This window comes from Ailuropoda melanoleuca, chromosome 5, assembly GCF_002007445.2.
Source record: "Ailuropoda melanoleuca isolate Jingjing chromosome 5, ASM200744v2, whole genome shotgun sequence".
In the NCBI taxonomy this organism is placed as follows: domain Eukaryota; kingdom Metazoa; phylum Chordata; class Mammalia; order Carnivora; family Ursidae; genus Ailuropoda; species Ailuropoda melanoleuca.
Genome location: NC_048222.1, coordinates 75741111 through 75755093, shown reverse-complemented (window position 1 = coordinate 75755093; position 13983 = coordinate 75741111). Strand labels below are relative to the sequence as shown.

The 13983-nt window shown below is 59.2% G+C and overlaps 1 protein-coding gene across 4 annotated transcripts in view; it reads left to right on the top strand.

Moving 5' to 3' along the window:
• Positions 1-13781, top strand: part of BMP1 (bone morphogenetic protein 1) — a 42483-nt gene extending 28702 nt beyond the window's left edge. The window contains exons 14-20 of one of the 4 annotated variants that reach the window (XM_019794734.2): positions 708-868; positions 1225-1405; positions 5467-5592; positions 8543-8670; positions 9037-9250; positions 10877-11127; positions 13061-13781. In XM_019794734.2, coding sequence (XP_019650293.2) covers positions 708-868; positions 1225-1405; positions 5467-5592; positions 8543-8670; positions 9037-9250; positions 10877-11127; positions 13061-13195 — 1196 coding nt within the window. In that variant the 3' untranslated portion in view covers positions 13196-13781. The other 3 variants (XM_034661287.1, XM_034661288.1, XR_004625752.1) reach the window with 3 other exon arrangements.
• Positions 13782-13983: the final 202 nt, after the last annotated feature.

The following is a 13983-nucleotide window of genomic DNA, read 5'->3' as shown; positions in this document are numbered from 1 at the left end:
GTCCTCTCCTGCTCTTCGACACTCCCCTCCCTAGAGAGGCTGGGACTCCCTAGCACGCTCTTCACTACCAGTGGACAAGGAATACGTTCTACCCTGCAGTCCCCCAGAATGCACTTAGCAAGTGCAATGCGCTCTGGGTTGTTTTTTTTCTTTTTTTTTTTTTCATTTTTATTCACTTAAAATGCTGATCTTGACCAGCTGATTGATTTCGTCACTGTCCAGAAGGTCATGATCCCCAGTTTGGAAACCACTGTCCTTAGACACGCACTGGTTTTTTGGCCTTTCCTGATACCCAGGCCGAAGGTGAAAGCTGGTGAGAGCACTCCCTGCCAGCAGCCTCCAGCTCAGCCCGGTCTGGCTGGGCAGCGTCTCTCTACCCGCCTCTCCAAGCTTCCAGTCCTCCCTGCCCACCGGCCCAGCCTTCCCTGAGCCCCTCACCCCCTCCTCCCTCTCAGCAGATGTCCTGGCGGTTCTTTTGCAGGCAAAGTAGAAGTGTTCACACATACGACTCCTCAGTTCCTCACACTCTGAAGATACCCCCTCACCCTGCCTGCTTCCCTCCCGTTCCTGAGAGATGAGACACAAGCCCCAGGGCTACAGGGAATCCAGGATCATCCCCATCTCCCTAATGCACCCAGGGCCTGTCTCTGGCCCTTACCTAGAGTGGGGGCTCCTGGCGGGTGATGGCACCTCTCTTGTCCCCTCAGCTGCCTGTGGTGGATTCCTCACCAAACTCAATGGCTCCATCACCAGCCCGGGCTGGCCCAAGGAGTACCCCCCTAACAAAAACTGCATCTGGCAGTTGGTGGCCCCCACCCAGTATCGTATCTCCCTGCAGTTCGACTTCTTCGAGACCGAGGGCAATGACGTAAGTACCTACTGGGCTGAGGAGACGCAGGAAGGTCTGAGGCGTGGGAGCCGGCTTCCTTCCCTGTAAAAGAAATACCCAAAGAATGTAGAGGAGGAGAGACTGCTCCCAATTCCAGGAAGCAGGGAAGGATCGGGGAGGAGGCCTGCACATGTGGCGATGTGGAGCGAAGCAAGATTTGGGGCTTGTGTGGAGAGCACGAGAGGATCCACTGGGGTTGACTTGGCACCTTTTTGAGTTATTAGATTCAGTAATGTGGGTGACTAAAGACAAACAGAACAGGGAGCTTTCCCAGGTAGGGGTGGTCAGGAGAGACTTCCTGGAGGAGGCAGGCCTGGAGCTGCACTGCCCTGCAGGTGTGCAAGTATGACTTCGTGGAAGTACGCAGTGGGCTCACAGCTGACTCCAAGCTACACGGCAAGTTCTGTGGCTCCGAGAAGCCCGAGGTCATCACGTCTCAGTACAACAACATGCGTGTGGAGTTCAAGTCCGACAACACAGTCTCCAAAAAGGGCTTCAAGGCCCACTTCTTCTCAGGTAACCCGGACTCCCCAGCTCTGAGCCCACCTCCCCTCCTCCCTGCCACCGTACCCCTGCACTTCCTAGCCGTCCCTGTTGCCAGGCCAGCAGGCTCTGTACCCTGCTCCCCCTGCTAGCCCTCCACCACCAGGCCAGCCCCTCCATTCCTGAACCCCATTACTCCCGAATCCTCTGGGCTACATGGGAGCCAGCCTGAGGATGGGCAGGACATAGGCACGCAGAAACGAAAGGAGAGGGCTTTCCAGGTATCAGGAGCCATAGTGCCAAGGCCCCAGAGGGGGCAGGCCCTGGGAACAGGGAGTTCATCGTGGCCAGAGAATGCGGGGTACATGCAGAGGAGGAAGGCGTTTGCCTTGGACTGTGTGGGACAGATGATCTGGCCGTGGCCGCATCTCCAATCCGAGCCTCCGCGTGCCCAACAGGCTCATGGCCAGGCCTTCAGAAAAGATGGGGAGCCTCCCTCTCTTCAACCCCGAAGCCTTCCCCCTCGCCCTCAGCCCGCGGGTGGGGGACTCAGAGCCAACCAGCATGTTTAGTGAGAGCTGCCCCACATAAGGCTTGGGATCAAGTCCCTTTGATGGCCTCATCTTTGGGTGACCTGAAAGGTAGTCAGCCTCTCTGAGCTAGGCCTCCAGGGGTCCCAGGAGACCTTTCCCCTGCTTTAGCCATCACTCTATCCTTCATCCTGGGGCAAGGCTGGTGGTCTTTCAGAGGCAACTGGACCTGGTTCATAGATAGTGTGGGGTGGGGACTCCATGAAATTGAGTGGGGGGAGTGGGAGGCAGAGGGAGTGACTGGAGCGGCTGGTTTTCTGGGGGAGTGGCCCAGGGGTCCTGATCCCCAGCAGGCCTGGTGGGCCAGGCATGGGGTGGCAGGAAGGCAGGAAGCCCATGGCCGAGTCCATGCTGCCTTCCTTCTCCCCTCCTTTGCCCAGGGTCCTGTATCCTCGAGCCCCCTATGTTGTGGCCCTGCACCCCTGCCTACCCCCCCCCGGATGCCATGCACTGCCCCTGTGCACTGGTCCCCGCTTGGCACTACCAGCCCTCCTGCTCTGCTTACAGTCTCCCCCAGCCCCTGCCCCACTGCTTGCTGAGACCCCTCCCCATGCATCGCGAATCCTTTTCTTCCCTGTGCCCGCCAGGAAATCCTACAGGGTGCTCACCAGAGGGCTGAGGGGATATAACGACTACTTGGGGGTGGGCCTGGTCCTGGGGAAACCATTACCTGCTTACTCTCGTCTCCTCCTGCCCTTCTGTTGCTCCAGTCTTGGAGAGGGGAGGGGGACCAACACCACATCTGTCAGGCCTAGAGCCCAGGGCTCTCCACCCCTGGGGTACTGCCCTGCCCTGGCATGACACTGGGCCAACCGCCCCTCAGCCCCACACAGACACACACACACACCTGCACACACACACACGTGATGCCCTGCGGCACAAGAAACCTGCAGAGGACCCTCACCGGTGGGCATCAAGGTTGAGCCCTCAGGGCATGGGGCATCTGACTCGGCCCCCCAGGAGGGGGGCTCTTTGGACTTTTGGGACACCCAGCGAGGAGACCCTAAGCCAAGAAGGAGAAGAAAGAGCCTGAAGACCTTCAGTCTGACCCCAGCCACCTTCCGGGGCATTTGGCACTGGAGGGTGAGTGCCATCTCCTTCTCCGGGCCCGTGTCCACCCTCCCTGCTCCTGCCCCTCCTGCAACCTGCTCCCCTGGCTCCGAGGTGAGGCTGCCACTCCCGCCCCCACCCGTGCCCGAGCCCCGCCCGGGACGCTGCAGCAGGCCTTCCTCAGGACTCACCTTTCTGTCACTCGTCCATTCAGCCACCCACTTACCCAAGCAGTCGTTCACGGCAACTATCTCCTTTACTGCTCCCGTGTGCCAGGCACTGTACTAGGTACTCAGGGTACAAATATGAGGAAGGCGTGAAGATCAAAATGTTTCCAGGAAACCTTTTCTTAGTTCGTGAGCTGAGACCCCCTGAAGCTCCCAGCATAGTCACGGGCAAGTTTCTGGGCAAACCCCCAATATAAGTCATAGGGTGCCCCTCACCCTACCTTCCTGCAGGGCCCTCAGCCTGGGTTCCTTGTGAGGTTCTGACTGACAAGGAGCCCTGGGAGGGACTTGGGGACTCCACCTCTTGACCCTGAGTTCCCACAGGCCCCAAAGGGTCTGGCCCACCTGAGAATGGAGTAGAGAAGCAGGGCTCCAGTCCTCAGCCCCTCTGCTCATGGAGACCAGGAACAGGGCTCCCTTTGTCAAGGACCCCACCTGGCCATTTGAATGCCAGAGGGCATCTTTCTACCTCGAGGTTCCCCTCTGGAATTCTGGGTGTCCATCCAATCTACACATCTTCCCTGAATGCCTGCCTCTGTGCCAGGCACACAGTCCCCAAAGTGAGCACAGACAGACTGGAGAATATGTGGATGTGACACACGCGTGCCTGGAACCATGTGTTTCTCTGTGTGTCAGTGCGCATGTGGGTGTGCTCGTGGGGGACCGCGTGCGTGTGTGCGTGTGTGTTTGTGTTGACCCAAGCTTGAGCAGCCACATGTGTGAACACACCGGAGTCCACCAGTCTGTTGAAGGGCCTGTGGTCTCTGCACGCGTGTGTGTCTTCGAACCCGGGTGTTGGCCCCTGAGCACCTGCAGATACAGCCGTGCCTGTGTGTTTGCACCTGTGCACGCCTCCTCACACAGGTGTGGGGGCGAGGAGTGTGGCTCTGCTACGTGCACGCGTGCACAGATGGTGGGTGCTGGTGGTATGCGTGCCCCGAGTAGCGGCGCCTGCCTGCGTATCCTGTGCATGTGTGTGCATGTCCCTGTGGATCGGTGTCTCTGCTGCCACACTGGACAACAGTACATCCCTGGGGGGTCCTGTGTCTGTGGGCATGTTGGTGGGCGTGTGCAGCTAAAGCTGCAGCAGCCAGAATGAGAGCTCTGAGCTCCCAGCCAGGCCCCCCGTTTCCATGGGCTGCTCCCCTCTAGCGGAGATCTGTCCCTCTCTTTCCTCCATGTGCGGGCCTCGTGCCCATCTGCGGCCCCAACCACTGGGGACAAAAACCACTTGATACTCTTGGATCTGTCCTTCACAAGCTCCACCTCTCACCTCCTCAACAACGGCTCCAAACCCCTCCAGGCCTTCTTCCTGCCCCAGACTTTCTCCCCACCTGTCCCCTCTCGCTGTGCCTCTTCCCACCTGCTGTTCCTCTTTGAGCTGGCTGCGCCGGACATGGCCATCCCGCATGCATCTCCCACTGCCTTCCCCGCACTGCCCTGTGACTCTGCCTCAGAGGCCCGGGCTGGTTTTCACTGCTCTCCCTCCCTGGTCCCTGCCCTCCACCCCCACCCCTTGGTCCCTTTTCTCCTTCTCTCTCTCGTTTCAGAAAAGAGGCCTGCTCTACAGCCCCCTCGGGGACGCCCCCACCAGCTCAAATTCCGAGTGCAGAAAAGAAACCGGACCCCCCAGTGAGGCCTGCCAGGCCTCCCGGACCCTTTGTTACTCAGGAACCTCACCTTGGACGGAATGGGATGGGGGCTTCAGTGCCCGCCCACCCCCCACCTCCGCTCTGCCATTCCGGCCTGCCCTCCTTCTGGCCGGACAGAACTGGTGCTCTCCTCTCCCCTTGTCCCCCCTCCCGTGGACAGGGGACCTTCCCCGCCCCCACCCCCTCCCATTTTGATGGTGTCTGTGACATTTCCTGTTGTGAAGTAAAAGAGGGACCCCTGCGTCCTGCTCCTTTCTCTTGCAGTCTGCTTGTCCGTGTGTCTGTTTTTCCACTTGTCCGTCTGTCCAGTAAGCAGGTAATGGTAGAGGGTGCCCACATTGGTCAGCTCCAGCCCCCAGCCCTCCATCCACCCCACTTCTACTCTCTCTCCCCACAGCTGGGCCGCTCTGCTGGCTCCGCTGGAGGCACCACCCCGGACCCCACCACCACCACCACCACCATGCCTGGGACCCCCGGGGGGAGGAAGCCCAGCCAGCCTCCCGCTGCTCCTGGGGCCACCACCCAGCCCTCAGCCCCGCACAGACCCGGGCCCCGCCTTGTTTGCTTCCCTGCAGACAAGGACGAGTGCTCCAAGGATAACGGCGGCTGCCAGCAAGACTGCGTCAACACGTTCGGCAGCTACGAGTGCCAGTGTCGCAGTGGCTTCGTCCTCCATGACAACAAGCATGACTGCAAGGAAGGTGAGCACTGCCGGGGTGGCCCCCCCAGAGCCCCCAAGGCAGGGCCTCCCTGGGGCGCCAAGGACTGGAGCCCGAGGCCCGGGAGGCCGGGGGTGCCACTGCTATCTGGCTCTGTGTAGACTCAAGGACATGAGTGGCCTCAGGTCACCTTGTTCGGCCTCCCACCAGGTCCACAGACTCCCCCCACACACTTCCATCTCTCCTTGTGCCCATGAGGAGAGGAGGGGCTCACATCTGTCCCGACCTCCGTCTTGAGACGGGTCTGGTAGTTAGTTCTTAAAATCCACGGCTGAGTCCTTCTCCCCCTAATGACCGTCCTGTGGCAGAGGTGGGATGGCACGGCGGTTAAGAGTATGGGCTGCCTGACCCAGCCCTGCCACTTGGCCAGTTGCATGCCCTCGAGTGCCTCCGTTTGCTGCTGCGGGACACCTAGGTGGTCACAGGCCCACCTCATCAGGGCACGGGGCTCATAGCAAGCACAATCGTGTATATCAACCGTACGGGTCACATGTCTGACCCCCAGGGACACTCAGAAGAGGGTCACTGCCTCCCAGACACTAAAGCCCTGCAGATATTTGAAAGCAGTTCTCATATCCTCTCCAATATCATCCAGTACCTCCGTGGACATGATACAACACTCCTTCCAAGTCAGTAATTCTGTTGTGTCTTCGGCCTGCGGGGGACATACTATCCCAGCAGCACAGCGTAGGCTCTGCCACTGAATGTCTGTGTGACTTCGGGCGGGTCACTTCACCTCTCTGAGCTCCAGGGTCCTCATTCATGAGGTGATAAACAGGGGGCCTACCTCGCCGCAGGCTGGGCTGTACAGATCTCGCTTGACCACCTCGCACAACGCCTGGCAAATGCCTCTTCTCACTGTTAGGAGGTGGACAACTGGGGTACAAACAAATAAACTTCCGGCTAAAATAAACGGAATTGAGGCGCTCAGCAGTGACCCAGCGGACACTCAAGAGCTTCCGACCCCATCCCTTCAGGCTCCCAAATAGGGAGTTCCTGACTCACAGGGCCTCCATGTCTTATTTCAAGGTTGTCCAAAGTGCACTCTCTGTCTCTGTACCGTGTGAAAAAGAGCACATCAACACTAGCAAGGTAGCTGGGAGAGAGTTTACACTTCTGGGCGGCCGGCCGGTACGTCACACCGAGTCCCTTTAGAAGCACCCCCGTGCCTCACTCACATGCTGGGCGAATTACAAGTCAGGATTTCCTGACTCCCTGCAGAGGGTGCGGTGCTGTGCGGAGTTCAGCGGGGGGCTCAAAAAGGGGGTCCCTCTGCCCCCGAGGAGGTTGCAGTCTAGCTGGGAGAGACATGGGCGTGCCCACAGAAGTTGGAGGGAAGACCAGTGTGGAAATGGGGAACGGCAGTAAGCGTGGCAGTGGGGAGCCACAGAAGGATGACGAACACAGCGCACAGGACCCACGTGGCGAGCCAGGGCCTCCACCTGCCTCCACGGGGGCCTCTGCACAGCCCGCCCGCTGCTCTCAGGGCCTCGTGGCTGTGCGTTCGTCCTGAGCTGCTGACCACAGGCAGCCACCCGTCCCTTTCTCTTCCCCAGCCCACAGTGCACCAGCTGCCCGTTTTTCCTGGAGGGATCTGTCAGATTGGATGATAATAAATAATGAGCATCAGCTCTTAAATTTGTTTGGGAGGCCGTGCTTTCAGAAGCAGAAGGCAGATTGCAATGGATCGAGAGCCATAAGTAGTGAGAATGGGGTGACAGCACATTTTCTTGAAGGTCAACTGAGAAGGAAAGGAGAGAGGACGGGCAGCAGCTGGAGGGGAACACAGGGCCGTGGGAGAGCTATTTTAGGATGGGGCAAAGCTTAGTAAGGTCCACAGGCTGTCCGAGCCTGCACAGAGAGTGAGGGTGGGTAATCTGAGGTACAAGGGTCCCCAGCTGGTGGGTGGCAATGAGCTCCAGCTCACAGAAGCAGAGACACCTTCTTAGAGACAAGGAAAGGGGAAGGTGAGTTTACCAGGAAGTTGAAGTTGTTCCTATCTGAGGCCCTGATTTTCTCAGGGAGGCAGGAGGGGAGCTGGTCTTCTGGCGGCGAGGGGTTGGGAGTTGAGAGGGCTGAGGGTTTGGAAACATTGTTGAGGAGGTGAGAGGTGGAGCTGGTCAAAGACAGATCCAAGAGTATCAAGTGGTTTGGGTCTCCAGTGGTTGGGGCCGCAGATGGGGATCTCCAAGACGGCAGAGTAGGACAGTGTGTTGAGTAGCAGGGGTGATTGGCCGCGTGGTCCAGCCAGATAGGGAAGTAAGTTAAGTCAACCAAGGAGGAAATAGTGGAAGAAACCAGGAGGATTGAGGCCATGGAGGGCTCTCCAAAGCTGAAGAAGCAGTGTGGGGACAGTGAGAGCCTGAGCACCCTGGAAGAAAAGGAGGTGGTCACAAAGAGGTGATATTTGTAGCATGAGGAAATGGTGGGTAATGGCAAGGCCCAGGGTAAGGTCATAAGCAAGACCACCTCGAGAGGAAGAAGATAAGCACCAATAGAGCTGAGCAGGACAGAGAGGCCAGCATGTTTGCTGATATCACCTAGGATGGCAACAGGAGTGGGTAGAGAACTGAGTCAGGTGCCAAAGTCTTCTGTGAATGTGGAGGTGTGGCAGGAGACCAGAGGATGACAGCATCGTGTGGGGGGGGGGACCAGATGGCCTCACAAATCCAGGGATCTGCTCAGGGGCAGCTGTGAGGGTGGCTTCCATGGACACTGCCAGGCAGGGCCCCGCATGGAAGCCAGCAGCTAGATTTCCCCAGCTGTGCGTAATGGAACAGAAAAGAACTCGTGTAAGCCTTCCATCCCTTGGCAGGTGAGGAACAAGAGAAAGAAGCAAGGAGGGCAGGAGGGAAGGGCTTTGTTCCTTTCTTCACAGGGGCACTGGAGCACCAGGGTCCTTGCTGACCTCCTTCCCCTCACTTCCCCACAGCCGGCTGTGACCACAAGGTGACATCTACCAGTGGCACCATCACCAGCCCCAACTGGCCCGACAAATATCCCAGCAAGAAGGAGTGCACCTGGGCTATCTCCAGCACCCCCGGCCACCGGGTCAAGCTGGTAAGGTGCCCACACCCCAGCCTGCATGGACGCCCCGCTCCTCTGTGCCATCTGGCCGCCGCCTATTTCCTGTCGGCTCCAAAGCCCTGGGTGACTCAGAGCGATGCGGACTACAGGCTGTTGGCCTGGCTGAGCCCACAGGGCTGTCACCCTCTGAGGATCCTAGTGAGACCCCCGTCTGGTCTGGAGAGAGGCCCTGCCTGTCGTTGCCCCACCACCCAGGTCCTCTCCTTGCTTCCAGCCGTGCCACTGGCGGTGACCACTTCCTTGGGTCTCCAGGAGCTGGGGTCCGGAGGCCTAGATCTGGGGCCACCTGCTGCCCCCTCAGCCCTTTTTGAATTTGCTGCCCTGCCTTGTGCCCTCCAGACCTTCGTGGAGATGGACATCGAGTCCCAGCCTGAGTGTGCCTATGACCACCTGGAGGTGTACGACGGGCGTGATGCCAAGGCCCCTGCCCTCGGCCGCTTCTGTGGGAGCAAAAAGCCTGAGCCCGTCCTGGCCACGGGTAGCCGCATGTTCCTGCGCTTCTACTCGGACAACTCCGTCCAGAGGAAGGGCTTCCAGGCGTCCCACTCCACAGGTGAGGCCGCCTCAGGCCAGGGCGCTGGGCAGCCAGTGCCCTCGTGCTGTCTTGTTCTGCAAGCATCTGCTGGTGCTGGTCCCAAAGGCAGGCCCAGGCTCGGGAGGCCCATGCGGGGTGATGAAGAGCATGTGAAGGCACAGTTGGACCAAGCCTGCGGCCTGGGTGGAGAGAGACTGTTCCGAGGACCGGGCAGGGGAGCAGAGAGGGAGCACTGAAGGGAGAGTGGGGGAGGTCCGGATTAGGGGCTGTGAAGTTGGAAAACAGAGGGCAGTGACGACAGTGGGTGGGGAAGCCGGGGATGGGGAAGGAAGCCCCAGAGTTCCCAGCGGTAGGACACTTGACCGCGCAGCAGCCCACCCACATTCCAACCCCCAAAAGTCACTCGTTCATTCATTCTACAGATATTTATTAACACATGACATGTTTGAGGCAGTGTTTTAAGTGCTGGTCCCAAAAATGAAGCAAACATCTCGGCCCTGGAGGGGCTTCCTTAGTGATCCCTTGTCTGTTTATTCAGCAGCCCTTTACTGAGCTGTGGCCCCATGCAAGCCTCAGAGGGGCACATGGCGATGAATCAGGCAGGAGCCCTTCCCCCCCCCCACCCAGGAACTCCCAGTCCAGAGGTGAGCTGGGACGTGCACAGATAACCAGAGCATGAGACAAAACACGATAAGCTCTAGCTCCGAATGGGAGTTGGTGGGGTCATTCCAGCCGGGGGAGGAGCCCAGGCACAACCACAACCCCAGGATAACTCAGGGTATATACAGATGACTGCAGGTCATTTCGTTTGGCTTGAGCAACGGGTGTGTGAGGACAGCCGTGAAGCAGAAACAAAACAGCGGCAGAGAAAGGCCGGAGCCCAGGCTGCGGAGGCCTGGAACGTCAGAGCAGATGGGGGCTTCACAGGCTCCTTGTGGGTCTTGAGCCCCCTGTTGGGGCATCCCCAGGGCCGACGGGTGCACAGCTTCCCCTCTTCCCTTGCAATTCAGTTCCTGCCCCAGGTCCCATCCCACCCCCTCCCCACCCCCCAAGGAAACATAAGCACCAGGCGTCCTAGAGGCCAGAGGGCTTCCCGAGGAGGATGGACACTGATGGCCCTGTCCTGCATGCTCTCATTTGCCCCCCCCCAGGAGAGGGTCACAGACTGGAGGCCCGGAACTCTCTCTGGCCCTCAGACCTGCTCTGTTTGGTCCACACTGTGTTTTTTGAAAATGTGAGCCAACATTTAAAAATCAAGAGTTTTCGCAGAAAATCCAGATGTAGTTCTGTCTGAAGAATGGAAGCTCTGGCAACGCAGGGCCCACATTCTTCCACATCAGCCGTCAGTTGGAGCAAATTAGCAATGTCTTCTTTTGACAAGCGTGCCCTCCCCAGTGCCTTTGCTCAGGGTTGCCTGCCAGCCCCGTGTGTCCCCGGGCTTCTGTGGGCATCGATCCAGAGACGGGGCAGCAAAGCCCTTGTCGTGGGCCGCGTCCTGGGCCAGGTCCACACCTGCCCACCACCGGCCCTGCGGCCCTCCCCCGGGACCTCCATCCAGCCGCGAGGGCTCGGCGTGGTGAGGTGCAGCTCGGGGCCCTCGGCCGTGCTCGGGGAGTGCTGGCTGAGCTTGTTGTCCTCCCACAGAGTGTGGAGGCCAGGTGCGGGCAGAGGTGAAGACAAAGGATCTCTACTCCCACGCGCAGTTTGGCGACAACAACTACCCTGGGGGGGTGGACTGCGAGTGGGTCATCGTGGCAGAGGAAGGCTATGGCGTGGAGCTGGTGTTCCAGACCTTTGAGGTGGAGGAGGAGACAGACTGTGGCTACGACTACATGGAGCTCTTCGATGGCTATGACAGCACAGCCCCCAGACTGGGGCGCTACTGCGGCTCAGGGGTGAGACCCCCCCCCAGCGCCCATGTGGCCGTGCCTCAGCAGGTGTGGGGTGCCAGTGTGGGTGGTAGCACAGGCCCGGCCCTTCGCAGGAGCCCGGAGACCCGGCCTGGTGGGCAGCTGCTCACGGAGGCCCGCCCTGCCCCAGGCCATTCCCACCCAGGAAATTCGGTCCTTTTTTGGCCCACACTGTGGTTTCTGCGGCCTCTGGGACAAGCCCTGCCCTGACCCAAGCCTGCTCAGCACTAGTTTAGTTGGACCTACAGGGTAGCTTGCATCTGGGGAGGAGGATGGAATTCCCTCTGCCCCCCTCATCCCTTGTTCCAGGCCCAAGGTAGCTTACCAGGACTGAGGGTCAGGGGCAGAGGCTGGGGCAAGAGCCAGGAAGCTGGGGCCTGAGCCGAACTGTGCTAACCAGTCGTTCTGGCTGAGCCATAAAAACACCCTCATCTCGTCCACTGCCAGCTTCTCTTCTGGTGGGAGGCCAGCTGCTCCCAAAGCCCTTGGTGCTACTGTCCCAGCAGATGCTGAGTGCTGCTTCTCGCTCCATAAAAATGGCGCTTTCGGAGGCAGTGGGCAAAAGTTTGCTCAATGGGATCTTAACTGAGGCCACAGGAAAACCACAAAGATGGATTTTCCTCTCAGTCAGAGCTTGTGGCTTCTTTTGTTTTTTTCTTTTGTTTGTATGAATCCTTTCCCCCTTCAGAGAACATCATCTTCCCCTCGCCATTATACATGGGTGCGCACGCACACACATACCATTACACACAGGCACATGCATACACACACACACACACACACACACACACACACGCCCACCCTCCCATCACCTCCCTGGCCCTCACCTCTCTTGTGGCCATGCTCCGGGGCAGCCTGGGCACCCTAGGAAAGGTTAAACTTCCCAGACCTGCAGCATCTGCTGGACCAGCATTAGCACCCTGAATGCACCCGTAAGGCAGAACTTCAACCTCTGTAGGTCTGGGACAGGGTGGGGAGGTGGGGAGGTGAGGCAGGAACAGAGCACACAGGCCTGTCGCCTGCCTGGCTCACCACTCTGGAATGCCCTGGCTGCTAAGCCGGCACCTCCTCATCACTTTGCCCTCTGTAACTGCCTCGATCTGGCACATTCCAGAGAGCCGCACATCGAATCCGGTGTCCCCAGGTGGCTTCTTCCAGAGACTTCCACCAGGCTGGAGCCAACGGGAGGGAACCTGGGGAAGGAACCCAATCCCGTCAGGGCTTCCTGGCAAGGTTGCTGGAAATGTCCCCAAGGTTCTCGGAAATGATGCTTTCTATGGCCTGAGAGCCAGGGCATCTGTGTGCCGATTCTCTGCGGGTAGCTCTCACTCCGAGGGCCCGCACGCAGAGGTGAGGAGAGGCTTGCAGGAGCCTAGGAAGGGGCATCACCCGAAGCTGACCATGGCCAGAACTGGGGGAGGACAGGAGGGGAATGGCCACATCTATGCCTGGGGGACCCAATCCTGTCTTCTCCAGGAGACAGCTGAGACAGTGAGAAGGCAGCCTCTCAGAGAACCCTCTCCCTTTGCAAAACCCTTTCACAGCCATCCTGTCATGTGTCCCCCCCAACCTCCCCCCAGCCCTTCTAGGCTTGGAGAGCAGGGAGCATTTACTCCCATTTGCCCTTGAGGGAAGCGAGGCCCAGAGAGGCGCAGTGCCTTGCCAACTAGCTAGTTGATTGCAGCACTGGGTTTAGAATGAAGTGTGACTCTGAGCTTAAAGACGAGCTCCTCTATCGCCTGCTTTCTTCCTTCCTCCAGGCACCCCCTTAAACTCCTGCTGGCATTAGTCTTTCCCCTGCTTCAAGGGGCTGGGGAATGTGGTGAATGCCTGGGAGCCACCCGCCTTCCTCAGAGCAGGGCATCCTGGGGAGGAAAGGCAGCGGCCTCAGCCTCATGCCGTCCCTTTCCTCCGTCAGCCTCCTGAAGAGGTGTACTCGGCGGGAGATTCTGTCCTGGTGAAATTCCACTCAGACGACACCATCACCAAAAAAGGCTTTCACCTGCGGTACACCAGCACCAAGTTCCAGGACACACTGCACAGCAGGAAATGACCACTGCCCTCGCATGGGGGCGGGACGGGAGGCCTGCTGCCCTCAGTCACTTGGACTGCACAGCGGGAGGTGGGCAGGAGGTGGGCACCCTGTCCCGGTCCCCCAGGCGCCAGGACCTGCAGGCCGATGGTCCAGGTGAGGCTGTCCTCAGGAGGCAGGGGAACCGGACTCCTTCATGATCCCTTCCTCCTTGCCCCCACCAGAGCAGGGGGCCAGGGCCAGGGAGCCAGAGCTTTCACTGAGACACTTGAAGTGGCCATTCCTCTCTGGGGGCCTGGCCCGGTGGGGAGAGCGTCTGTCAGCAGACCCGCCCATCTCCCCTGCCCTCTCTATGCGCTGTATTGTGTATAGCCGGTGGCATATCTTCATTGAAATGTACGTTTCCCACCCCTTCTCCAACCTCGATTCGATTTTCTTAAGCCCCCACTTCCCCACATCCTGGGGCGTGAGTTTCCATATGAGTCCCACAGGAGCCACAGTGGGGAGATGCAGGGGAGGGGGTGGGGAAACAAGACAGGGCTTCTCTCAGGCCCAGCGGCTGGTCAGCCACACCAGGGCACCCCAGCCAATAAACGGAAAGTGTTACAGCCAGTATCTCGTGCCAGATGCTTTCTGGGACATGGGGGTGGGGTGGGGGGGTGGGCATCTCGTTCCAGATGTGCAGGCTTGCTGTGTCTGGGACCGGCCCACAGCCAGGACACCTGGCCTCGCTGGCTGCCCTTCCATCCCTCAATTCCAGGACCCCTGAGGGTGTGATTTCACACTCGGGCACACACAAACACAGCCGC